We start from the raw sequence: 27,892 nt of genomic DNA on the forward strand, positions 1-27,892 counted from the left end.
CACAATGGCCTCTGAGAATATGTGCTTGTCCCTCTCCTTCTCCCTCTCTTCTCTTTCAGCGCTGGGTGATGTATTAGGATGATGTGTGAGGATCAGTGATGTATTTCTGCATCAAAATGAAACAAATCGTGAAGTAAAACTAAAGATAAGAATGCAGACATTTAAAAAGAAACAAGACTAAATGTCTAAAGCCATTGTAGCAGCTCTATGAGGCTGTATTTAGGACTAGTGAGGACTCAAGTTAAGTGCCAACATCAGCATGCTAACATGCTAATGTTCAGCAGGTGTAATCTTGTTCACCATCTTGGTTTAGCTTATTAGCATGCTAACATTTGCTACTTAGCACTACACACAACATACAGCTAAGGCTGACAGCACTGAAGTATTATTCAGGCATCTGGTCAAAAACTGAAATTTTGAGTTAACGATGGCTCAAGATGAAAAGTTAATGGATCATCAGAGTTATTACAATTCATCCTGCAGGGGTACACAGTGAAGAGAGGGGATCACTAAAGTCAGTAGCTAACTCTTTCTGACAGCCATAAATGTACCAATTTTTTTGGCAATTGATCCATGTATTGATACATTTCAGTGCGAATAAAAGTGTCGGACCGACCAACAGACACGGCTGATATTTCTAGTCGTTATATAAAACTAAAACTAAGCCTTATAAAGTACAGGAAGCTAAAACTTGTGAGCTTAATCCAGTAGGTGTAAATTATGTTTGTGGTAATTGATCCTATGTTGTTTCTTTACGTAAATCTTATCTTTATTTCTTGTTCAGACTACAGAATACTTATAAAGATGGACATTTCGTCCACACTTTGTCGAACTGTGCAAAAATGATGTCAAAATATCCCGAATAAGGCCATATTGCACTGGCGATATAATTTGGAGCCAGAGTCTGTGCAGTAATGATCAGGGCTGTGGTGTCATGGTCCTTCCCCCCCGACTCAGTCATGGACTAGGATTAGCTGTCAATCATGACATAACGTTTGAAAGAGAACTGCAATTTAGCATCTGACTTTATTTCCTGCCTCCAACATTACCTGCAATGCAACTCAACCGGCCACACTTCGGTCAGAGATATTGGTGTGTTATACTAATAGTTGCTAGTGTAGCTTTGAGCTGCTGGCGTCAAGCAGAAATAAGGAGCAGGTTACAGAGGTCTGGTGAGTTCACATCTTTTTAACTTCTTTTCATTTTCAAATTTGCAGTTTTCCATCCTGACTGATGCTAAATTCAAGTAAGATCAATTGAACCTTGATAGATTTTATCAGACTGCATACACAAAAGGCTTTCACATTTAAGTAGTAGTTCTCCCCAAAAACCTCCAGATTTTGTCCCTAGATGGAGGATGATGGGCTGAGGGTGTGTTAACAGGTGATGTTGGATGTTGGATCCATCAGCACACATGCTGTTGCTGTTCAGATGGGGTGACATTAGTTCCCCTATCACATCCTCTGTGTGAGGAGTTGCAGTGGGTGAGGAGGGGTGAGTTGGGAGTCGGCCTCTGGTGGGGTTTGCTCCACCATTGTCGGGCACACATTGAGCCCCGTTGGCACGGCTGCCGGCAGCTTACCACCCCAAGGCTGCTTGGAGCCACAAAGGGCCACGGCGGAGGGAGAGTCAAGCCGGGTGAACGTCACCAACACCCCCGGCCTAATCCTCCTGCCTTGTACATCTGCGCCGGGCCAGTCTCAAAAGCCAGACCCTTTTTTTTCCCCTTTAAAATCTCCCCTCCTCCCCATCAGCACCACCTCTTTTCTTTTCTATCGCTGTTATTCGGCAGCAGGAGAAAGGACAGGCTTTTGTAGTGGCCCATAGTGTCACACAGACACAAGACCTGAGGCTGCCAGTCGTCAAATGGAAGCTCTCTCTGGGCCTTTCACAGCGCTCACTTTGCTCATGTCGACTCAGGGAAAAAGGGGGAAACTCTTATTTTAGCACGTGAAAAGGCTCCAGACGGGGACATGAAGGCCAGCTCTTCACATCGGACACAATTGACTTTGAAAGCCAGCGTTTCTCTGAGAGTAGTAGGGAGTGTTTGCCGGGATGTTGGCATCATGTTTTAATTGAATTTGACTGTCAGCAGGTCTCAAAGGGGCCCAAACAAGCTTATTATGAAAACGGTCTTCTGGGATCCTGCTGAAGTAAACCAGTGACAAACGTGAAAAAGAAAAGGTCAAATGGCCTTTACACGCTGCCGCAATCATTACGGTTGTTTCAAACTTTTACACAAATAAATGTAAATAAACAAATGATTTTACTTTGAAAAAAGAAAGCCGGAAACGTTTTTAAAAGGATAAAGCTGAAAGTATTCTACAAGTCCCACAACAAGTCCCACAACAAGTCCCAAACAAAAAGCATTTTCCAAGAAAAAAAAACGAAAAGCAAACGAACAAAAAAAAACAAAACACACAGACAAAATGAAATATAAACATTTAAGCAATGAAAACAAATCTCCTATAAGCATGGTCTATGTTAACATAGACAGGTTTGTGAAGATTCGCTTTGAAGCCTATTTGTGTTAATCCTCACCTCCATCTTTATCAGATATGGAGCCTGAAGGTTTCACTAACAGGCGCCTTTTTTCCCTCCAGACAGCTGAGCCAAAGAGCACAGTCATTACAGCTCAGTGGGCTTTATGAAAATGAGCCAAATAGCTGAGTGCAGGTCAGAGTCCAAACAATCTTCTACAAGAAAGAATAGTATGTGTTGGCTACAGCATGGACTGTCTAAGCATAACATTTTGGTCAGAAGTAACATACTCTCTACTAAAGTCTATTAGCCTTCTAAAAATATTAAGACATTTTCTTCCTCAAAATGAACTACTTCACTCTTGAAATACTGTATTGTAGCTTATTAATTCTAAAAATCTCAGATATATTTTTTCAAACCATGGCCCTAATTCTTTTACATATAAAGGTTAAGGTGTCAATCAAGTACCGCAATTCCTGTTTCAAGTTCGGCTGGTGACCTTGGTTGGTCTCTTCTCGTTTCCTGCCATCTCCTTACTGTTATTTACCACATAAAGGCAAAAATGAAACTCATGGAAACCACAAATTAGAAGAAGCAAGTTAGTGATGGTGATGATTTTTTAAAATGGCTTTTATCAATATTTTCATATTAACAATGCATCAAGTTAATAGTTCAGGCCTAATTATTAGACTCTTCAGTTCCCTTCAGCTACATGGATGTCAGCTCATTGTTTTATCAACATTTGATATTTTAGTTTATTTAGCTTATTAGTTTATCATTTGCGATTCCCACTGTACAGAGAACTGATCTGACATCACGTTGTATGTTATAGGTTATAAACCTGGTGAGATATTTGCTAAAAGGTGATGACATCATCAGTGTCAATCTGACGACGTATCTACTTGACTTTGATATAAAAAAGTAAACACTATTGGCATGCAATTAATGATAATTGAAATAATCTAGTAAATTATTAACAATTTGATTATTTGAGATATTTTTTTACACCATCCATCCAAACATCCACTTGTCTCTTAGCATCCTCAGCCTCAGTCAGTGTCAGACTGTCAGTGACTCAAACACATAACAGCTTATTATAGAACAAAACTTGCAGCAGGTGGTCAATTATTTTGAATAATTCACCTGTTTTTGAAAACCAAACACCTGCATGATGCATGAGTTTGGGAAGAGAAACATGGGACCTAATGTCAATGAATGCATAATGTATAGGGTGATATAATGTTATGTAAAGCTTGTGATATGTTTAGTTATGTCTGAGAAGGTGATATGAAAACTAGACCAGTGTCTGTAGAGAAAAAAAAGGGACAGCTGAGGATGGCCTCTAGTGGAGATTATATAAACTGCAGCCTGACACAAGCTCTTCCAGAGTGACTGTGTGAGCAGTCTGATAAAAAAAAGTTTCTACTTTTTTTTTTTTCAAAGAGGCATTTTAATTAATTACTTTTGAAACCTCAAGGTTAGACAGAATGTAGTCACAGCTAACCTCAGCTTCATTTAATTCATCCCAATGACATCCAATCTGAATCCTGTAATTAAATAATCATATTATATATTATGTATAATAATAATAATAATAGTCTTGATGCTCCAAAATCGTAATAATCGCCTATCAAGGCTTAAACTTGAACTAAACGTATGTCCTGTTACACTCTTTGGTAAGTAGCCTTTTTTCAACTTCTCTACCTGCACTTAGCCTGCTATTGGCTGCTTTTGTAAGGCTGTACAGCTGATAAAATGTACTGTTTCAAAAACCAAAATTAAAACAGAACCTCCACTGGGGGTTGTCTCCTATTTATCTAGAGTAGTAATACACTAGTGATGTGTCGGTCGCGAACGATCCGGTTCTTAGAGCCGAGGGGGGGGGGGGGTTACAGACACACAGCACAGTGAGCACATGAACTGGAGTGAGGGAGAGACAAGAGAGTGAGAGAGCACTGCTACATAGTCAGACAGGTGAGAAACATGAGCAACAGAAAACGTACATTAACCTGCTGTTAATGAAGGTGCCAGTGTGTCTACTGTTCCTACAATGTCTACAACATCATCCAGGACAACACCACAGACACCAGCCCAGAGCTATATGAGCCCAGTAAAACTAAATAATTTAAAATTAATAAAGCAATATAAACAATAAATATTCTATATAATGTGTTTTTTACATTAGTAATTCATTTTACACATAATTTGGTAATAAATTTATTGAAGCAACAAAATATCTGAGCAGCCACTTGGGAGTCGAAAGAGCCGGCTCTTTTTAGGGAGCCGAGCCAAAAGAGTCGGCTCTTTTTAGGGAGCCGAGCCAAAAGAGTCGGCTCTCTAAAAAGAGCCGAAATTCCCGTCACTATAATACACTAATGAGTTGATTTGGAGTCACTGGGTCACATTAAACTGAAACTATTGAACTGCCTATTAGAATAGAATATATTAGCAATCAAAATAAAATGTGCTACATGAGGTTAAATTTTTTAATCTAAATTTTCACTGATATCAGCAAGTCAGCATGAAGACAATGAAAAAACATCCCTGTTTCAGTTAACTGCAGTGACGTTGAGGATGTGATCATGTTGATGATTTGCATTGCATGTTGTGTTGTGTTTTTTATATTTATTTAACATTTTTCCTATTCTATTCTCTACATTTAGGGTAATATGGATGATTTTGTTTAGGATTAATTTTATATTTCACTCTTTTACATCCAATTAAGCTTGTAATAGCTGGGTAGACAGTGCCACCTAATGGTTCCAGCACCATCTGCCTATCTGTGGAGAGCCCATGTTTCAAAGACAGATGTTTCCGGTTAGCTGACAATATCAATATGTCAGCACATTTAAGTCTACATTTGTCAAAAAGAATGAGATTGGAGGGGGTAATTTTAAAGGAGTTCAGTTGTTGCAGCAAAGAAAAGAAAACATATTATTTTCTAATTTCTGCTGCTTTTGGCCTGGTTTGAAGTTGAATTCTGTATGAAGTAAGAACAATAGCTGTGTCCAAAGAATAGATATCCAGACTGCAGTTACACATTGTTTTAAACCCTTTGAGAGAACACAAAGCACATGATGTTTGTTTTTATTGTATCTGCAGATACACCTGCTTGATGCACTGTGATACTGTCTTGTGTAATTACACCATAAAACCACACCACTGCTAGTGGATATTAATGGAGCATCATCATGTTCGGTAAATTGGATAGTTGTTTGTTATAAAAAGCCATTCTAGCATGTTTATTGATGTATTTGTGTATTACCTTGAATTCTCACACATTTGCCGTGGTACCGTATGGGTCAGGTCATGCATCATCCATTTTTCATGTTAAAATGTCATCAAATAAGCATGCAAATATCTTCCATACACTGTATGCATAAAAATAGCACCACAGCTTCTGAGTAAAATACCTCCTGGCTTTAAACATTGACCCACATACACACAGTAAGTATGATTTATCACTGTACTCGAGTAATAAAAGTCCTAGAAAGAGGTCAGACAGGCATCTGTTAGTGTGGAAACGACAGTTGACTGGCTGCAGTCTGCTGTAGCTATTAAACAGTCATTATCAGGATGTGTAGCCCAACAGTTGTGGGGGTCAGTCAACTTGTTCTGATGATGCCAAAGCACGCTGCACCTGCACAGCTTGTAAAATAAATTATTATTGCTCTCATGGGAGGAAAAACAATATCTCTTCAGGTCAAATAATGGGGATTTCATGTTTAAACAGTTAACAAACTATATACACCATATCTGACCTGATACCCTTTTTGTGGCCTTATTTAGAACACAAAAAGACGAGGCTGGGTTGAACTGCAGAAGACAACTCAGATTTCGGGTTTATAAAAAGAGGGAGAAGGCGTTAGACATGCCCCCGTCTCTGAAAGTTATAACTGTGGAAATATCAAAAATGTCACCATGTTCTTTGGTGGCTATAAATGCACATGTCCATTAGGAAATAGGATAATCTTCCCAGCGGACAGCCCAGAAATTCCCTGGCAAGTAAATGACTGCAGCTGTGCTCTGCTCAAAATGCAGCTAAAAGCCAAAGTTCAAATAGGTAGCAGGAGCTACATGTGAACAAGTGACTTGCTGTTCATTCATTCTGAGACAAAATGACTCAACTACATCAGAAGGCACGTCAGAAGAGTCACTGCTTAACTAGATTTATTATTTTTATTATTGTATTATTATTGTGTGAACTGTCCCTAAAGACAGCGTGACAAAAAAGGCATGTGGCTCATTTGTCCTCTAGTGACATTCTTTCCCAGAGAAAGATAAAAAAGGAAGAACGCAGCTATATGAAGAATCCCAGGAACTGTTTGTTCATGCGTAAATATTGAATTCCAGGCTACAGCTTGAAAACCCAACAGCCTCCATGGCATCTAAACAGTATGAAAGTGCAGGTTGATACTTCCGTCAGCCATCTTGATGCCAAACATATTTTTATACTGATAAGTGGTGATAGCAAGATAGCCGATTCGATGAGAATGCAGCCCGAGATAAAAACATTTCAACACACCGGAAACACAGATAAGAATCCAAACTGTCAGGACAGAATCAGGTCTCTACATTCTTGGAGAGTTTCAGGGTATGACCGCAGAATTCTCACATAACATACCTCTGATGGCATCCATGTTTTCTTTTGCAAAATGCTGATTATGAGTTGGATTATCTGCTAACCTCCAGACCTAAACAGACATAAAATCTCTCTCAGGTATACTAAAGAATAACTTCACTATTTCTTAAACTTGACAACTATTTTTACTTATTTTGGGCTCGAAATGACAGCTACGTACCAAAAACTTTGGAATTGGCCGAGTAGATTTCCTCCACCAGCAGCCAAGAACAGGCTGCGAACAATCGACGATGGTTCGAGATTATGTCAGTTTCATCAATCTGTTTTTTGCTGATACATTAACTGCGTGGCTAATGGCTGTGTTGATCTGTCAGTTAAACACTTGAGTGTGAGAGTGAATATCTCAACATCTATTGGATGGACTGCCTGGACCTTTTGTGCAAACATTCATGATCACCAGCAGATGAATCCTTATGACTCTTCTTCTGGCACCACCGTGATGTTTTGAATAAAAAACAATTGGAAGCATTGAACTATTGTCTATGGTACACTTTATTCATACCAAACTAAATGTACCTTACACAAATGCACACAGCACACTGATGAGTTTCATTCATACCACAAAAATGCATTACCGCTCTGCAGAGACGATCAGTGTGAGCAATGGTCCGCAGCCTGTTGTCGAGTCGACACTGAGTTTTATGTACAGTAAAGCATAAAGGAAATTGGTTCATACTCTTGACAACAGACAGTTAACATCCTCCCATAGGGAATATACAGCAGTTATTCTGATATGTGTCATTTACGCTTCAAATCCATGCCCGTTGTGATTTACTTCATCTTCTTTTTCCTCTGCTTTTATCATTACTAATTGTGTATGACTTGTACAAATAGTACACAAACAGTATGTAGCAAAAAGGGAGAGTTTTAAATCTACTAAACCTACAGACTTCATGGGTGTCACGTTAGCATGTCGTTCACTAATAAACCTCAGGAAGCCCACGTTAAACAATACCACAACTGAAACCAGTTTTTACCATTTTAATTCAGCCTAGTCTGTTATCTTTTACCGGCTGCCTCTCTCCCTGACGACAGAGCAAAACCACTGATATCAAGTAGAGCCCAAAGCAGGCGAGAAAATCATAATGGTAGGCCACAACTACAAATACCACCAACAAGGTGGCATATAACAATGTTTTTGCAATGTTGCTGAAGGAAAAAGTCTGCAGCCACCATGACACATTTCTCTTGATGCTTTCCTGTCCACTTGACACTGGCAGAGTCGCAGCTGTGGGTAAGACGTCTGCTGTCTCTGTGTCTTCGTGATTGTCCTGAAGGCGGCTGAGGTGCTGGTCTTCATCCAGAGACTCACTGATGGATGGCATGGGTGTGGACAGCAGCTTGCTTCTGCTCACAGAGGGCCTCTTGCCCGCAATGAAACCTGTATCTTTGTTCCTGTCTTTATGTGTCTGTGCCCCAGTGTGAACAGCCCTCAGACAATGCATGTACAGCTCCACCTCATCATCAGAGTCAGAATCTGCTGAACCGCTGTCGTGGCTTGCTTGGTCACCTTCCGGTTCGTCTGCAAAAATGCATAAATCTCCATCTGCAGCTGTTGAGTGATTCTCATCTCCCACAGGTTTTGATAGGTCATGTGTACCATGCTTGTTAGTTTGAAAATCTTCCTCTTTGTGAAGATGCCTTTCAGTTGTCATGTGTGCATTTTGCCCCTCTCCTGTATTTTCTTTGTCAAAAACTCTCTTGTCATGCACATTGTTCACCAGAGCAGGTAAACTATATTCAACCTTGTTTTGTGAAATGTCTAGCCTCTCTTCAGAACACGCCACTTCATTTTCCCTGTCCTCTGTTGTCATGCTCTCCGATCCGGCATCTACAATCTCCGACTGTCCCATTTCTTCAACTGGAATTTCCTCCTTGTAACCTGGGATCTCCTCTTCTACGTTTTCCTCCTTTGGTTTTACCTTATACTCCCAGTCAACGCCTGCTTCATTGTCAGTGTACAAGTCTGTTTCCATTTCCTCTTCCCTCCCTATCGGCTGTTCTTCTTGGATGCTGTGTGTTCTGTGTTTTTCTTCCTTTATCACAGTCTCCTCTTGTTCCTCCTCAGCTGGTTCTTCCACTCCTGCTGTCATTTTCGTCTTCGTGGCTTGAGTATATTCTAATTCTTTCCCACCTTCCTCCCCATCTTTTCCAACCACAGTCTCTCCAATTTCTTCCTGTCCAATTCTCTGCTTGTCCCCTAAAACATCTGCATCTTCAGCCTTGCTCTCTTTCTCTCTTGCAGCTGTGATCTCTCCCTCTCCCACCTCTCTCTTGTCCTCTGTTTTCTCTTTTTCCTCATCTGCTACAGCTCTATTTTCTGATGCTGTCTCTATCCCTGCGTCCTCCAATTGTTCTCCTTGATCTTCCTCCACTGCTTCAATGTCCTCCGCTTTTAAACTTATTGTATTGCTTTTCTCTTCATCTGTTAAAATGTTTTTCTCCTCCTCTTCCACCATCATCTCCCAGTTTTTTACCTCAGCAGTGTCCGCTGAGCTAAAATCCTCCTGTTTTGAGACAGCAGTCTTGATTCCATGATACTCTATGTTTTTTGAAACCATAATTACTTCATCTTTTAAAATGTCTACATCTTTGAGCCTCATGACCATTTCACCATGTATGTGATCGTTACTCATCGCTGCTTTTGTCAATGAATCAGCTACTTCACCTATAACCTTAATTTCAGCTGAGTGTTTTCGTTCATCTTTATGCAAGTTGCTCATCACTTTATTTCCTTCTTCCACATTACCGGTTTCTTCCTGAGTTTCAAGAGATATCTGAGGTGCTGTGAAATCCTTTTCCTTCACACTTTCAAAACAAGAAATATAGCAATTATTGGTTTCCTCTGTAGCTAAATTATTGCTGTGGTTATTCAAATCATGTAAAGCTTCTAATAGTTTAGCCTCCTCTGAAATAGCATTCTTTGTTGATATAATTACTGTTTGGCCAACAACATCATGTTTGTTTGATTCATCTACACACTCACAGTGCTTTGCTCTACTACTGCTGGCCTGTCGGTCTGTCTCATCAGTGATAGTCTGAGAAAGCTGAAGTGACATAATTGAGGTTTTTAGAGTGGTCATAGCTTCTTGTGTTCCACATTGTGTAAGTGTTTCATCTAGATTAGTTTTAATTTGTGCACATGTATGCTCTGGCAGCTGAGCACGTGCTGTTTCTGCGGCGGTTTGGCTGTGGTGGTCAGGGGTCATATTGTCTTCCTGTACTGCTCCCTGGAGAAGTAAACTCTCTGAGGGTATTTGTGGATTCAACAAATCTGTGTTTATAATATTCACAGTATGTTGATGTACTTCTGTGTCTCCTGAAATTGTTTTTAGAACCTCAGATGTCTTTGGGCAGCTCTGGTCCGGGTGTATAATCTCAACTGGATCCTGCAGAGTTTCTGCATGGTCATTTGTTGTCACAAAGGGAGGACTATTCAGAGTGGCATCAAAGCATTCTTGGTTTGATTCCTGAGACTTAATCAGTTTTCCCTGAACTTTGTCAGTGTTACCTTTATCCTCTGTTGGAACAATGAAGCTGGTTTCTTTTCTTTCAGTGGGAGGGAAACTTTGAGTTAAGTCTCCAACATTCAGTGTGGCCTGTATTGGATTTCTCCAATCACCTACACTCTGACTTTCACTTCCAACTCTGCCAAACACCTGATGATATAGTGGAGCCATCACAGTTCCAAATGTTAAGCTGTTAGGCTGGATAACGAGGCTTTCGATGCTCACTGCTGAAAAAACACTGTCAGCTGGTTCAGCTACAATGTTACAGTCATGACTCATGCCTTGCTCCTGACTGCTTTTTTCAGCTTTGGAGACAGACTTGTTGATATTTTGACATTCTGCGGGAGCAGGCTCATCATTCAGACACAGTGGGTTGTCTGGGATATCTGTGGCACTCTCACTCCCTGTTAATGAGTCAGCCAAATTGATGCGCTCAGATTTCTCCGGTTCGCTCTTAGATGTGCAGTCATGTGCTGCAGACGCATCATGTAGAACATCAAGGAGGGGTTCGCCGCATATTTCAACAGATTCAGGAACAAACTGAGCACCTTCTGATTTGCTGCTCCCCTCAGAGTTCTGTTTCTTTGGGATTTCTTCTTGAGCTACCTGTTTTGCCTCTGGAGGTGATTCATCTCTTTCCGTGTCATTTGCTCCTCCATCTCTCTGAGCAAAGTAGTCTCTCACCCGAGCCATCCGTGCAGCTTTTCTGCGACTTCTGCGGCTGCTGTTCTGTCTGCTCTCGATCTGTCCATCAACAAAGGGGAAAGATTAATTTCAGTTTGATCGCACAGTAGTTATGCTCATTGCATTTTTGATTAAATATAAGGATAAGGACAAGAATATATGGATAAATAAGGATAGGGATGAGAATATGAGGATAAATGATTAAAACGGTATCAAAATAGCACAAAACAAAATATGAAACAGATAGGGACAGCTTGCACCAAGTGTCCTTTAGGTGTCCAGTACATTGTGATATGCTGGTGCTACTCAAGTCCCTGCCACGTGACACCAGGGGTAAGTTTTCAGCTCGTCCTGTACCTCACAGACACACCGTGGTGTCTTTAAGCCGCTAGTAAACATTCTTGAATTGGCTTTTTAAGTCAGAATATTTGGCATCTTAAAGTCTAAAGGCATAAAATGTCAAATTAAACTGTACTATTATGTCTTGGTTTATACATGCCAAAAAGAAAGAAAGAAAGAAAGAAAGGGTAAGTATTGTGGGTTTTTTTTACTCACCAGTAATTTCTGTTGATTTTCCTCTGATGTTCCTGACTGACCATTGCAGATTTGCTTGGCTTTCATTGCCTCCACTTCCTCTTTATGTTTTGACACATCTGGATAAAAATTGTACATTTATACTGAGGCAGCACTATTCAAATTTTTCATTCAAATATTCAAATTTCACAACTATTTTCTTAATTTCACAATCAGCAAAATAAATATTCACCTGTTGAAATATTTTCTTGAGATGAAGCTTCAATTGCTGAAATGTTTTCCACAGTGGAGAAGTTCTGACTGTGAATTAATAAAATTGTGATCAGTCAGACTTGAGTCATGTGTCTGTCTCATCTAACTGCCCAATCATATACAAACGCATTCATCTTTATGATTAAAACATATTTGAAATAATTTTGCTGATGGTGTTTATCAGTGCAAGATGATGTCTTCATATTGGATTAGTTGCATAACCCCTGAACCTTACCACAGTTTTGTCAATCCATCATATGTCAGTATTTGTCGAGTCTGCTCTTCCATCTGAGGCATGACGGATATATCTCCTGGCTATGTATGATTCTATGTATAGCTAAATGCATTGAATTGTTTCTAAAAACATCACTGTATATCCTCACCTGACCATCCTCAGGCAGCTTTTCTTGCTCACATTTTCCCTGTGTGGTTTCTCTGTCTTCTCTTTCGCTCTTTGGTGACAGAACAGCACGTAGTTCCTGTTGTTATTGTTGGACCAGAATGTACCCACCGAAGTCTCATATCGCAGACAAAACTCAACTCTGGCTCCCTGCTCCCCAAATGGGGGCACTAAGGTGAGCTTAAACGAGAAGCAGTCCGTCAGGCTGTCACTGGAACCTGGGATGTACTCAGCTAGAAGGTCAAAGTGGCTGGACCAAGTGTCCAAAGTGGTTCGGATGTATACCGCCTTACTGTAGGAGATGTTAAAGACACGGATCACTCCTTTCAGTATTGTGGTCCCTGGAATTAATGCGATGGTCTCCAACTCCACTTTCTGCTCCTGCACTTTGACCAACAGCTCCTCGGTAGATAAAGGAAGGGAAAAAGTGAGAGGAGAAAGAAAGTATTCCTCTGCATCTTTACCATCACCCTCAGAGGTGTCATATCCTGGCAGCTTGGGTACATCCCAAGTGTCAAACTCCTTCACTTGCACCAAACTGAGGCCTTTGGCGTCTGCAAAGGACACTCTCCTGGAGCCACAAAGGGGCAGCTCAGGTTCAGAGTCCTCGTCAGTGACGGAGCTCTTTCTCCGTGGGAGAGGAGAAGATTTGGGCCTGATGCCGATCACCACCTCACCCTCATCATCATCCACGTCCAAGAAGCAGAAGCCTGGCACTTCTGAGACGTTACAGGCCCCAGAAAGTCTTGGTTGTCCCAAACACTCCATGGGGCTCCCTGTGAGCGAGTCAGCGGGAAGTGAACTGCAGTGCTTCTGCTTCTGGCAACTGACATTCAACATGCTCTGACTTAACAGATGGAGTCGAGTTACAGATGACATTGTGGCAAGGGCCAACACTATAAATAGGCCAGATGGGACTTAAACTATGTCTGTCTGAGCTCTCACGTCCATGAGACAGACTGTTCGTGTGATATAATCTACAGTATAAATTAATAACTTTCTTCTTCTAATTTTCTTATCTCAAAACTGACCAAACACGTAAAAGTTTCGCTGTCATTGTTCTTATATAACTGCCCCCAGGAGAATTATAATGGTATGACAAGCATGAGATTTACCATGACAGCTATTTGTGTTTTGTTGCTTTTGGCCAACAATGGATCACATGAGTTCTAAAATGGAACAAATGGCCTGTGCATACTGTTTAGGCCTTCAAGATCATTTCCACTGACCAATTGCTGACTCTCTGATGGTGCAATAACCTTGAAATCCTGATACTATGTAAAAAACCATAACCATTCCACCAATCTGCTTATTCTTTTATCTACCCAGCTTAGTTTACACTGTTTACAGTTATGCACTGTGTTAATACGATTTCCTGTGTTTATCTCACAGCTGTGACAAAGTGTTATGTCCAGCTCAAGCCATGAGCAAAGTGGTTAGTCCTTAATCTTACAGTGCAAATAAAATACATATTTTAACAATGAGTAAGAGTATTGTGTCTTAAGTGACGAACGGTGAACCTTCCCACCCCCTGAATTTGCTAAGAACAGTATAAAAGCATGTCGGGAAAGATAATTGTTTTGTCCAGCATTTCACCGAACAGGAAAGAACCAAACAGCTGAAGGCGCCTGACGTTCACAGGATACTTTAAATTTCACTGCGATGCTCAGAGTTGGAAGTTACAGTAAAGACTAAACAAAGAATACAGAAAAAGGAAGACAACACATTGTGGATACTTCATGCATGAAAGAAAGAAAAAAAGAAGTTAATTCATAAATGCATCTAATATAGAAGAGGAAAGCAGAGAAATTACGACACAAGAAATGGCTTCAACAATGGCAGATCCTGACGGTACCTACGAGAGCATCCTCACCAGCCCAGCCCATCCTCCCGATGACATGATGAGCAGCCTAGACAATCCTTCCTCTGAGAGTACTCAGCTCTTCTCTAAGCCTTCGCTCTCCTACATTGAATTAATTGCCAACGTGATCCTGTCCTCCCCTTCCCAGAAACTCAACCTGGCGTCTATCTACAGAGCAATGGAGGAGCAGTTTCCCTACCTCAGGAGCCGGGGTCCGGGCTGGAGGAATAGTGTCCGGCACAACTTGTCCGTGAACAACTGCTTTGTGAAGGTGAGCCGCTGCGAGGACGGCCGGGGCCATTACTGGGGTGTCCACCAAGCTTACCTGAGAGACTTCCAGCAGGGGAACTTCAGGCAGTGCAGGAGGGCCAGGGGGAAGAAGAAGAGGGAGCAATATGACAAAGTGGCGGGGTGTCTGGGTTGGATGGAGACCAGCTGTTTCCTGGGAAGGTTCTGTGGGAGCAGATCTTTGGGCTCACAATGTTCTCTGCAGCCGCCAAGGGGGTATCAGATGCATCCCTCTGACTGGACCCAACCACTCCATCAGCCTTGGAACATCAATGTGGGCTGGGTGCAATCCCCCAGCTGGATGAAACATTGCTATTTTCCAGAGAGGCTACTAGACTCATATAGCATGTGTACAGCTGAGAGAGGGCACGGCAGTGAGTTCATGGCCTCCAGACCTCCAGAGGTGAATGACTCAGTATTGAAAGGCATGAAAGAGTCATATGACAGCACGTTCATGACACCACCGGTGCATGCCTTCAGTTTTCCCAGCTGCTGGTGCATGTCTCAAGTCATTGCAGAGTTAAAACAACCTTTACCTTACAAATTCAACTTTCAACTTCACTCCTGAACTGTTTTAAATCATTATAATGAAAAGCAGAAAAATGAGACTGCGTGGAAAGGTTTTTCCTGTTGCAAAATATACAGAATAAATGTATATTATTTCTTTCTATCAATAAAAACTGGAGGGCAGGTAAATACTAATCCAGTAGGTGGCAGAAAGTTACCTTTGTAACAATATCTACAATTCAATCATTAATTGCTCTCAAGTCTGTCCTGTTTTAAGACATGTTTTGCACAGAGAAGATGTGCTTGGCCTACTTAATTGACACTTAAATACATTAAATACATCATATCGAAATGTAGTGCACTAATCCACATTTACATGGTGTAAACAGCTTCATCTTTACAATGTATTAGCCATAATTATTGTTGTGTGAATTCATAGCTATGCCGTGTTAATTTCCACAATTATTAAAAATTTGTTTGTGCAAAAATACAAAGGAGGATATTCCGTCTTTGTTCTTACCTTGATATCCCTCTCAGCGCACCTAGGTATAATTACTCCAGATGGTATGGCAGCGTGACCTTTGGTCGTCATCATCCTCTTTCATCATGCACTTGCAGTCTGTAGAACATATTTTGCAATAAAAAGCTGATGTTACAAGAGACCACCATGGGAGTGTGTTAAAGGTGGCATGCTTAAATGAAGAATAGTAAAAAAAAAAAGGTGCAAAAAATGGTTAAAAACACAAAGAAATGACTGTACAGAAATATCCTGTGCAAAGTCTATTGCATCAGTCATTTCAGGTATTGTCTGTCAATGTAGCTGTGTTAAAAATTTTACACTCTAGGGTACGCTGCATTTATCATCAGCCAAAATTAAAACACTTTTGTTTTTAACAGATGTACTGATATGCTATTCAAATAAAAGTGCAGACACTACTGTAAATAGCTCTTTGATAACAGTTTGACAGTTGTGTTGCTGCAGAGCTTTTTGTTTTTCAAATCCCGTAGATGCTGCATATCTAAATAAAGTCACAGACAACTATACTTGTCTTTTCTCAAAGAGGACTCTTTGTTTTAATCATGAAAGACAATAAATGATGCCTGTATTAAGGCATTTTGTTTTTTAAATGTTTCTTTTTATTGGATTGTGTATGCCTATAAATATCAGCAAAGTAATGCCTGAAAAATGCATTCTTAATGCAAAATACGCAACTGGAAAGCCTGCTATGTCTATATGTAATACAATATACATTATATCATTATATAATTGTAGTGAAGATGTGATGGTTATTGATTAATTCAGCTTGTACATGACATTTTTCATGCAGAAATAATCATCACTATAAATGTGAAGGCACTCACCAGGTAAGCATGTTATATTTATGCCTAAACAAAAAAAAATACCTAGAGCTCTGGCTGATTTGGTACCAATTCTATCCTGTTTTTCACATCCTGGTATTCAACTGCTATTCTCACTGTATAATTCACTGACTGACTCCTCCCCCTCAGGTAGACACACAACTCCATCAGTTCTCTCCCATCCTCACTCCAAACTGCATGACTTGGAGACATCAACTCTGCCTGGCTGCTCTGAATTTGACTATTCATCTTAAAGGTATGTAGCTTCATCACAATTCTGAAAGACATAGTGGTCATAATAGAAACTGCCTGACAGCATATCAGTGGGGTTTCTATTATGAAGGTGTGATTAGATTTTACTTCCCGCATTTAGGTGTTAAAACTCCTATCTGTGCTCAACTTTAGAGGTAATGGGTTGTATTTTATAGCCTTCTTGCATATGCACAGGATCTTATCTACCTCTTAGTTTTTACTTTATGTAATTCCAAGATAAATTAAGACATGTAATAAAACTTTGACTGTTAAAAAATTCCAGCTTTCCTAGATTTTCATGCCTGCCAATAAGACGCTACAGATACATTTACTTGACTTTGAGTTGTGATTATCTGACATTATTAAAACTGCACTGTAATTGTCGTATGCACGCAGCCATTGATAAAATGTCAAAAAACTATTGTACGTATAATGAATGTGTATAGATGCCTCCTTTTTAGAACATAGTGTAAATCACTTGTTATCATTATTTCCATTATGTGCACGAGGTCTGGACGATGTTAATGTACAATAATTCTGATTTTTTTAAAATGTTAATTAGCTATATTCACATAACTTTGCTTTGTTGCTGTTTTCATTCGCATGCAATGAAATTCTTAAATGAAAATCATAGATTTGTTAACTTTATCTAGTCTTTAGTTCTGTAAATAGCATCCTGTAGAGAATTTCACTGGATTTGAAGCTTTGGATTATTTATTTCAGTTGTGCAAATGAATGTATTTTTTCTTTCTCTATGAATGTCCTATTAACCAGCACCTCAATAAGCATGCCTATCATCTTTGGTGTTGTTAAAAATTTCCAAGTTAGTTTTCTTTGTGTTTAACGCAAAGCCAGGCAGAGGCGTGATTTAGCAGTGATGCTGAGCCGTTTCTCCGGTGTTTGAGCCTTACAGCTTATTTAGTGTTGACCGCTTTCTTATAGGACCTGAGCTGGGATGCCTGAGTCTCCTCTCAGTCCCACGGCAGCCCGTCAAACTCCAGTCAGCAGCCTCCTCAGTCACACAGACACCAGTGCAGGAGAGAGAGTAGCTAATGGGGACTCCTGCAGTGGAGTGAGTGGTGAAAACTGGCAGAGTCTCCACCATAAACAGGTATCTTCATCCTACTCCTACTCCTCAACCTTCCCCTCTTCCTCCTCCTCTTCATAAGCGGGAAATAGAACAGTCTTAGGCAAACAGATGTCAAGAGAAATGCGGCATATCAGCTACATATTGGACGTCCTCTGACAGGACACCAAACCCGTAGCTCTGTTGACAGTGGCAGGGATTTCATATGAGATCTGATCCGAGTTGGGAGTTGACACGCAGAACTCTGTTTGTCCTTCATTATTAGTTTGTGAGTCAGAGCCAGGGAGGAATAATTGCCCACAGACCTGCACCAAACAGATGCAAGTGAATGGCAAATAAGCATGGCTCAACATAATTTTATGGTTGTCTGTTGCGATTCCATCCCTGGGAATCTTAATCTAAGTGATCAATGAAACAGCCAAGATAATGAACGTCTGGTCACCACCGTTTTCTTCAGTCTGTTCTCTCGTCTTGTCAGTTTTGCTCTGCTGTTTTCTCTTAATTCACTTTCTAAATCTCTGCAAGGCACTCAACTTGTGACCTACAGAATTTCAACAATATACCAAAAAGGCATCAGCGTTGTCCATAATAAAGGCTCTGCTAACACTGTCTGTGACTGTGTGAGCTGAATATTCAAACAGATTATTTGTTGTTATTTTCAGCAAATAAAAGGACTAAAGTAAGTGACAATCTGTATTGTCCTTCTTTTCTAACTGTAGCATCCAATCCACACACCACAAATGGTTACCAAGCAATTTATAGAGCACGATAATGAAGCCAGCTGTATGCCAGTGCCTCTTTAAAAACTACATACATGAGAAGATTCAGGAGAAACACAAACAGTGAGACTAGAGCTACAGCTTGCAGTTAATTTCATTGTCTAACCTGTTCAGTATGTTTCATTCATTCCTCTGAATGTTTCATTCAGTGTAACTGATAAAGTGAAAATCATGAAAATGTTCATCACAGTTTATCAGATCCCAAAGTGTTGTCTTTAAACAGCTTGTTTTGTCTTACTAAAATTGTTGGACAATTGATGAGTTTTGTGGTGGGGTAAGGACATTGGGGGTGTCGGGGCACCCTGTACATTTTTACACACATAGATAACTTTTGTTACACACACTAGGTGTGTTGGCTGGTGCGCCCACTGTAAAGTTAATTAGATTCTTAGAATATTACAAATTAGAGTTCAGCCTATCACGTTTTATTTTTTTTTTGCAAAATTACTTTGTCCACATTTACAGAATCTTTTTTGTGAATGTAAATATTGTAAATAGTCAAATAAACGCTGCACATTCTGCTTATTCCACCACTACCACTGATTGCTGGGTTACTGTTTCTGATTCCTCTAGTCGACCTCTGGGATGTAACACAGTCCTAATAACCAAATGTGCAGTAAATTCTTAGACATTTAATTCACTGTTTAAGTCTTTAAAACTGTCATTGCCTACAGCGAATGCAGATCATTACACTTGCTTTACCAGAGTGTGAATTCTATTTTCCCCTGTTCTTAACTGTCTAGTCGTGTTATCAATCTGGAGGCACAGGAGGTATTATCTCAAAGGACAAAAATGACAAACTTGAAGTCCCTGATGTGTTATTTTATTACATCCTGCAAGGCGCTAAGATATTACTCACAGACATAAGGCTTCACTAAAACCTATGAAGCACAGAGCACTTTATATACAGCAATTCACCTTAGACTATATGTGTAGAAAATAGGAAATATTTACCATTTGTGGGTAAACTGGTCCAATAAATGATATTTTTTTAATACAATCAATTGGCAGCACTAGTATTGTTTTTTTTTTTTCTTTAGCATTGTTTGTAATACAGCGTGTTGAATTTGTAAGGGCCTTTTGTTGTTTCGTAATGCAGTCATGGCAATTGCTGTTGCCTCTGTCTGAATACAAAAGGAGACAATCACTCTGTTATTTGTCACTCAGCCAATAACAGTGCAGGTCAGTTATTATTCTGTGAGTGTTTGCCTTTATTAATACCCATACACTTCTATTAGGAGTCACAACAAGCATGTAATTGTGTTGCTAATTAACCGGTCAGCCTATCTCCCATCTCATTTAAGGTCAATGACACAATCCACCATGATGATGTTCACAAAAGGTTGACAGCATTGTTTGGTAATTGGATTGGAAAGATTCCCATCCGATGGTTATTACTATTAAACACCTGACACTTGCCTTCTGTGTGGCTCACTCTTCCCTCTGAAGACTGTGGCTCTTTTGTCATTTTATCCTTCCTCTTCTCCCTGGAGGTGTTTCTGGCTATGATGGCTCCCCAGCAGATGCAGACGCTGCTGACCCCCAACCAGCTGCAGGCCCTGATCCAACAGAAGCAACAAGCCCTGATGATCCAGCAGGTATTTATGCAACACTAACACTAATATACTGTGGGCACTAATGCTAATGATAGTACATTGAACTGTGGTTTACTGCACTGGAACTGTGCTGAAGTTGAAACTTGTGCTATGGGCATATTAACTATATACCATATACCATAACCATATAAATCTATATCAGTTTATAGCCACCAAGGTAAGCTAGTAAATTAGCCAACAGCTAGTCTGCTAGTAAACTAAGCTAATAAACTAAATGGTCAGTTAAGGTTAACTAGCTATAACTGTCTGCTAATGTTGAGGCAGACTAGCTTACAAAATACAAAATACAAAAAAACAACAACAACAAAACAATGCAATTCACTAGATTTTTTCGTAGACATATTTTTTCGTAGACACTTGCACCTACCCAACTTTCCAAGTTCAACTTTCTTTTTCACGGCAGACATTTTGACCCACAGCAGGAAAACCACAGGTGTAATTAATAATATCAATGAGGGCTGCATTCCATTTAGCTTTACTAGTTTCGGGACACTGTCACTGAATTAGAAAAAACACTCAGATTTTAGCTGAAGTTCCTTTTGTCATTTAAGCATTTAACCCAATTTGAAGTTAAACCCACTGAGGTTCAACTCTCAGTTTACTTCTGCCTCCAAAACTGTAACTCACCTTTAATCAAATCGAAGTGTTAATTAACAAAACCTCTTGACATTCCTGCCGAATGGCATCACAATACTGCAAACTGGCTATTTGGTTGTCGCAGTCAAGAAGTCAGACCTCTCTGAAGAAATGCTTTTTTTTTTTTTACTGTAAGTTGTTTGAGAGCAAGGTAAATGTCTACAATAATAATAATAATAATAATAATAATAAAGATAATAATAGTATTGATAGTGGCCCATCTCTATTTTTCTAGCAACATCTGAAAGAGTTTTACAAGAAGCAACAACAACAGATTCACCTGCAGCTGCTTCAACAGCAGCCCAGCAAGAAAGTCAAAGAGGTAAGTGGTTAGGTGTGATCTGTTTTGTAAAGTTTATAGATCCATCCTGGAGTAAAAGCTCATATGAGTGAGATAAAAAAAAAAAAAAAAAAGAAAGAACTGTGGCACAAAAAAAATGACACAAATAATGAAAACATATTGGAACAAGACTGAGGGAGGAAGGTAGGAAGTTCAACAGAAATGGCCAATCAAAAGGAAAAATGTTTATGTGCTTTGTCACTTCCCTCTACGACTGGAGAACAATGTTTTCTAGCCTTCGTAGATGAGGTGTTGGTGCTGGTGTGGGTGGTGATTGTTCGTTTTGGAATGTGAGATTTCAGAGTCAGATTCAGTTTATGCCACTGATCTTAGTCCAGGATCAATACCCGGACAGCTACCAGGAGAAACGAGCGCCTGAGCAGAGTTTCACATGAATAGCGCCTCACTTTTCTGTGGAAAGTCTTATTTTTCTCTTTGTGTCGTCCAGCTCCCTGCACAGCAGCTCGTGTTCCAGAAGCTCCTCCAGCTCCAGCAGCAGCAGCAGCAGCAGCTCCTCCGGGTGCAGAGACCAGTCCTGTCCTCTCCTGCCCTCTCTCCAGGTCTCTGCCTCTTTACATGTAGCACCAAGGTTTTACATTTTTTTTGTCTCCATTTCTTCCTCCTTGTTGGAGCAGCATCTGTAAAGTAAAGCAGCAGCGGTGTCAGCTCGTTCGTTTCCAGTGTGCTGAGTGTTTCAATTTTCCGTCCAGTGTTGGTGTTTTTAGCGTTGTAAGTCACTGCATGTTTGTAAATTTAAGATTGAATTGGACATGGATGTGTATTTGATGGGATTTTGTCACCGAGCCCTCTGTGATCCTTGTTGTGGGTTCAGTTATGTAACGGCACAAAACCCACAAACAGACATGACGATGACAGCAAAGCCTAAAAGTAGAAAAAAAAATTCATCCGCACTCATTTTCTAGCTGTGATAATAATTCCTGGATTACAGTGAAAAGGCAACATGAGGTCATGAGGAAGAGTTCGCTCCCCTCAAGCTTTTAGGTGATCATGAGTGAAACTGTGTGAACGTGAAGCTCAGACGAAAAAGTGCTCGTGTGAACAGAAAAAAAAAAAATACTATGAAGTAAATATCCTAATTATGGAAAAATATGCCACTCATATGCCACATATAGATAATAACCTCCCTTTCTTTTTGCAGTTTCCTTAATCAACATGTGAAACAAAATGCTGATTTAGAAATGTATCACTAATTGCATGTTTTTTTTATGTTTTAGGTGGTTTCAGCCCCGCAGAGATGCAGCAGATTTGGAAAGAGCTCACAAACGGAATAACTGATGATAAAACCACATCGAAGGGCAGTCAGGACTCTTCTGCCAACAACATGATGTCAATGAAAGTCACAGGGAGACAGACCGGTGACCTGCAGACTTCTTCTCCCTGCAGGGCAGAATAGTACGATCTGTTTGTTCGAGCTGTAAACAGATTGTGAGAACTGAGATGATGCTGCCTTTTTGTAAACATCAAAGACTTGTCATCTGTAGACACTTTCTTCCTCTCAAGGTGCCGATGGTGTTTGCTTCTGCAGCGAGACTTCACTTTTAATTCCCCTTGGGATGATACATTTTGTTTTGTTTGTTTGCTTTGTGTTGCACCACCTGAAGTGGTTCAGCAAAGAAAAAGTTTACATGACTACATGTCCCAAATCAAAAGTAAATAGTCTTCCACTTATTTCTCAGTGCTCCCTTCCACCTCTCTCATTTTTCTGTTATCTGAAAAGAAAACAAAACACGCTTGTATCTGATTTATTGGTGCTTTACTCTTGTTTTGTCGCTGTTGTCTGGCAGCTGTGCTTTTTAATCATGACAGCACTTTCACTTTTCTTCTCTTCCTCCTTCTCTAGTGCTATTAAAGCTGATCACGCTGACACACACGCTCTCTACAGTCACGGTGTGTGCAACTGGCCCGGATGTGAGTCTGCGTGTGAAAACTTCAGCCTCTTTATCAAGTAGGTTTTAACTTCATCCTAATGTATTTTACTTTCACACTCTTCGCTTTTCTGTTTACGATGCAGCCCCTGGGTTTATTTTTACATTCAGCCAATGAGCTCTGTCTCTTCTAAACATCTGGACGAAAAGAGTGCTCGTTTTTGTCTGACACAAGAAAAATAGAAACACATTATTGCATATGAAAATGTAAAATAGAAAATAGAATGAATATAGATAACATGTAACTTATATCAACATTTTTTACCTTAATTGAGAAACCGTATGTCGTTCTTGGCTACCACCTTTGTTTGGATAGGAAATGGAGTTGTAATTAAAAGACCGCTGAGGCATTAAGCTCTGCTCCTTAAGCATCTGTGATAAGAAATGAGAAGAACAAACTGGGGCTCCAATGTCAGTCAGCCTGGACCCACAGCAATTACAGTGTATTTTAGTGTTGAACAAACCACGAAACAAACAAACATGTCACATCAAAACATCCATAGAAACTTCTCAACCCTCTCCTGCAGCATAGTCCACTTCTTCTGTCGATATTCATTGTGTTCCAAACGATTTTCACTTTGCCAAGGAGTCATGAAAAAAATTTCTGTACGACTGGTTTGAATGAGGTGTCCATGAACATTGTGAAAGACTTTTACTTTTTTTTTTTGCCTTGACTCGAGCTCAGCTTCCATTGTAGCTGCTGTGAGTCCAAGCCGACCACTTGTGTGACAGCACAAGCTGCAGACTTTTCAGAGCTCCCTCAGGAGTGAACATGTGATATTCACTAGACACATTATTCCTTTAATGTCCTTGTGTGTGTTTCAGGCACATAGGCAGCGAGCACACTCTGGATGACAGAAGCACAGCGCAGTGCAGAGTCCAGATGCAGGTGGTTCAGCAACTTGAGCTTCAGGTGGGCATGTGTCCAATGATAGAAGTTACAACTGCTGCTTGGATGTGTGCTAATGGCCATGCAACACTGTCAAACTGGTGATTTAATAACTTCATATTCTGCGCACATTCTTGCTTTGCTCATTAGTTTTTATTCATTTAAAAAAATGCCTCCCCTGATATTCATAGTCTGCAACACTAGTTTCTGGAGTTTTCCAAAGATTTCACCATCTAAACATCGTCTTGCTCATGGTAAATATTCATGCAATGTTCTGCCAACACCGCCTCCTTCCTGATGTTTGACACAGCAAGAAGCTGTACTTTGCAAAATGTGTTCGGTTCACGGCGTTCCATTTCAATAAACTGTGCTCAGTGATTCTCATGCGGCAGCGTTCCACACTGATTTCCTCTCCCTCCCTTCACCTCCTCCAACAGCTCTGCAAAGAACGGGAGCGTCTGCGTGCGATGATGGCTCACCTGCATCTGCCATCTTTGGAAGCCAGGTCGATCTCTGCACCCACGAGCCTGCAGTCGCCACAGTCTCATACGGCTGCTGACCCACGCGGCCTGCAGGTAGATAGCATGCAGTAATGACTGTGTGAACAACAGGGACAAAGTCAATGAGCCATAAGCCTTATGGTATTTCGGAGCTGTAAGCAAAACTACAAATATGTGGTGGAGAGTGAAAATAACACGTCTGCCCGCAACCTCATCTTCTCCAGCGCTGATGAAGATACCGCCAGCCTATAATTCACCTGGTGAACTCTTACAGTTGAATGAGTTGCAAAAATAAGAAACAAAAAACACGGCTAAGAGGTACACCTGCATGAGATGAAGGTCAGAGATGTTTGAACCTACTCTGAGAAATAATGTTCACAAATGCCTGAAAGAAAGAATTCTTGAAAACATTTTGTGCCTTTTTTTTAAAAATCATAAATCTTAAATTACTTTTACACTTTTCTTTTGTGGCGATCTCCAATCCTTTTTTGAGTGTGAGTCACTGCGTGATGTGAGTCCTGAGCACTCCCTTTCCTTTCTGTGCCCAGCTGTTGGCACCAGATGGCTGCCATTGTGTTTTCAGACAGCAGACATGCTCTGATAATGTGGAAGCTAATCATGTGTTAATCTTGCAAATACTGCACCATAATCACAACACTCACCAAACAATTTCACCCTGTAATTAACAATAATTGGCTTCCTTCTTCTTGCAATATTAGTGGGATCACCTCTCAAGAGGCGAATCAAATCGCTCTGTTACACTCCGTTCGGAAAAACCTCCCACTCTGTTTTGCATCTCGGACACTCTTTTCATTCCACTTGTTCCTTTGTTAACTTGGATCATCTGCTTGTGTCTCTCACAGCTAAGCTCAGTCACCCTCACCAGCAGCATGCCCTCACTGAGCCCGTCAGATTCGGCCCAGGTGTCCCCCCAACCTCTGGCTCCTGTCAGCTCTCCATCCCAGGGGTGTGGAGAGGAGTCACCCACTCATACGTCGTGTGCTGGGGCCATACGACACCGCCATCACCCTTTGGCTTTCTCGCTGTCGTCGGGTAAATCAAATACTAAGGACGCTTTTGGATTGTATTCATACAGAAAATAAACAGTCCAGCACATTTTCTACTCCAGTTTCCACTGACTGTGTTTTGTCTGGTTTCAGAAAATGAATATGAGCTCTACAAGAACACGGATATCAGACCACCTTTCACCTATGCAACCCTGATAAGACAGGTACAGTCTATGAAGTGATTTCTTTCTTCACTTAACTATAAACATTATACAGATAAGTTAGATGCAATATATTAATATTATTTATATCCCTTTGTGGACTAGTTGCATGTTTTTAATTAAGCATCCAGATGTTTTCCTCCTTTGTGATTTTTCCTCTGGGTTTTCATATCACTGGCCACTAGCACGGTAACATTTTAAAGGGATAGTTTGGGTTTTTCATACAGAAGATGCTGGTCAGCACACACCTATTATGGAGGAGCAGGCAGGAGTCCTAATGTAGAAGCTAAGCAATGCACTGCTGAGAGTGGGAGCAACAGAAAAATGTATTTTTAAAAATTTGATTAAAAAAATGCCCACCAAAAAAAGTTATGTTAGTTTAAGTGTACAGAATATATAGAATATTTAACCACTTAACTTTGCTGTCAGACAGCCCTTTCGACAGGGAAGCTGATCTCTCTTTGTTTTGGCAGAAAACAATATAAACCTTAATTGCAGCCATACTTCTTACTTGTGTCAGTTGTTGTGTTTATCCTAAAAAATACGCTATCTATGCAGATGTTGATTCATAGATGAAAAGACTTTCCCTTACGTACTTACTACTTGGATCAGAGGTGAAACATTCAGGGCTTTAATTTGATCCTGTAATGTGTGACAGTTTTCTTATTTCCCCTCCATCTACAGGCTATTATGGAAACATCAGACATGCAACTAACACTCAACGAGATATACAACTGGTTCACACGGACGTTTGCTTATTTCAGACGCAACGCTGCTACTTGGAAGGTACCACACGTCCAGATAATTAACTCTGTGATCCCAGTGTGTGTCATACCTGATTTATGCAGCATGTATCCGATAATATCTCCTTCACTCTGATTTTTTTCTCGGGATCAGAACGCAGTGCGCCACAACCTGAGCCTGCACAAGTGTTTTGTGCGTGTGGAGAATGTGAAGGGCGCAGTGTGGACAGTGGACGAGGTGGAATACCAGAGGAGGAGATCCCAGAAGATCACAGGGTACAGTGGATGACTTCCTTTTTCTCACAGCACTGATGTCAGGGCACCTGCACACATTCCAGTTCAAACGAAATGACATTTTGATATGATATTTTTCCAGAACATTAAATTATATCATGCCGTTGTCAGAAAAATGTTACAGCAAAGATAATCGGGATTTCCTGTCTTTGCTGCAGCATTCAAGTAGAAGAACAGAAACGTTCTTTCCATGTAGGTGAACACAGGTTCCTTATTGTCTTAGCATCTACAGTACTGCATGTTTGTATGTTGATTATAGGCTTCAGTAAATGATTGATGACTATAACTGGACTGATGCTGGCAACAGTTTCAAGGCTCGACTTCAAGGTTCTTCCCTGATCATTCGTGCAACTGAATTATTTGTCATCTTAACTGACCTTGCCTCCAACTATTGTTGTTAATCACGTTGTGGCTTGTAGAATATATACAAGGTATTGATTTGCCTGCCATGAATTAGACATTAATTGTGTCCATTTTGAAATTCTGTTACCTTTGTTATTCCACAGGAGTCCATCGCTGATGAAGAATGTGTCCTCCAACCTTGATTTTGGGACCGCTCTGAATGCCAGCTTACAGGTGAGGAACTGCAGCACTGGCTTCCTGATTACAGGAGTCTGAGCTGGTTGAGGTTACTGTTTGATTTTTGATGCATCCTCTTTGCAGACGGCCCTGGCTGAGGCATCCCTGCCAGGATACAAGGAGCGCGTTAGCAGAAACTCCAGGAGTCAAACACAGGACGACAAAGCGGCAAACCGCCACAGTAAACAAAGCTTCTCTACACGAGGCCAACAGTGAGTTTTGTTCATTGTGAACTTCAAAAATCAAAGAAATGATTGACGTGCAGCAGCAACTGACTGAGATAACTTTGTTTGTCACCTCTTGCAGGTGTCTTTTTCTTAAAGAGGAAACGCTGAATCTGAGCGACCAAGAAACTCTGACGCCACCGGTAAAACCAGCTAACCCGCAGCATGACGTGACTGAAAATGACGAAGAGCATTTATTTGACCTTGAATGACAAAAAAAGGATGTAAGACTTCAAATAATCAGTGTCAAAGCAGTAGAGTG

At 40.5% G+C, this 27,892-nt stretch overlaps 2 protein-coding genes across 2 annotated transcripts; one reads left to right on the forward strand and one right to left on the reverse strand.

Annotated features, from left to right (window-relative positions):
* Positions 1-8,109: 8,109 nt before the first annotated feature.
* On the reverse strand, positions 8,110-13,342 carry LOC139201198 (titin homolog). The gene is made up of 4 exons (XM_070830460.1): positions 12,486-13,342; positions 12,083-12,150; positions 11,872-11,969; positions 8,110-11,376 (listed from the first exon to the last, which is right to left on the reverse strand). Exons 1-4 carry the CDS (start codon positions 13,340-13,342, stop codon positions 8,110-8,112), a joined length of 4,290 nt encoding a protein of 1,429 aa, XP_070686561.1.
* Positions 13,343-17,724: 4,382 nt separating this feature from the next.
* LOC139201199 (forkhead box protein P2-like) lies at positions 17,725-27,842 on the forward strand. Its single transcript, XM_070830461.1, has 15 exons — positions 17,725-17,880; positions 20,129-20,233; positions 21,123-21,209; positions 21,676-21,787; positions 22,463-22,640; positions 23,089-23,193; positions 23,999-24,086; positions 24,500-24,637; positions 25,426-25,615; positions 25,723-25,793; positions 26,475-26,576; positions 26,688-26,809; positions 27,334-27,403; positions 27,491-27,618; positions 27,713-27,842. The coding sequence occupies exons 1-15, from the start codon at positions 17,725-17,727 to the stop codon at positions 27,840-27,842; spliced, it is 1,782 nt and encodes a 593-aa protein (XP_070686562.1).
* Positions 27,843-27,892: the final 50 nt, after the last annotated feature.

The sequence above is a fragment of the Pempheris klunzingeri genome, chromosome 5, assembly GCF_042242105.1.
Source record: "Pempheris klunzingeri isolate RE-2024b chromosome 5, fPemKlu1.hap1, whole genome shotgun sequence".
Taxonomy (NCBI): Eukaryota; Metazoa; Chordata; class Actinopteri; order Acropomatiformes; family Pempheridae; genus Pempheris; species Pempheris klunzingeri.

Coding starts and splice junctions, on each gene's coding strand:
- LOC139201199 (XM_070830461.1), top strand. CDS start 17,725: ATGCCTGAGTCTCCTCTCAGTCCCACGGCAGCCCGTCAAACTCCAGTC. Junction 22,641..23,088: donor TCTCCCTGCAGGGCAGAATA/GTACGATCTGTT, acceptor CTCCTTCTCTAG/TGCTATTAAAGCTGATCACG. Junction 27,619..27,712: donor TTCTCTACACGAGGCCAACA/GTGAGTTTTGTT, acceptor CACCTCTTGCAG/GTGTCTTTTTCTTAAAGAGG.
- LOC139201198 (XM_070830460.1), bottom strand. CDS start 13,342: ATGTTGAATGTCAGTTGCCAGAAGCAGAAGCACTGCAGTTCACTTCCC. Junction 11,970..12,082: donor TCAAGAAAATATTTCAACAG/GTGAATATTTAT, acceptor ATTTTTATCCAG/ATGTGTCAAAACATAAAGAG. Junction 11,377..11,871: donor AAAATCAACAGAAATTACTG/GTGAGTAAAAAA, acceptor GTTGATGGACAG/ATCGAGAGCAGACAGAACAG.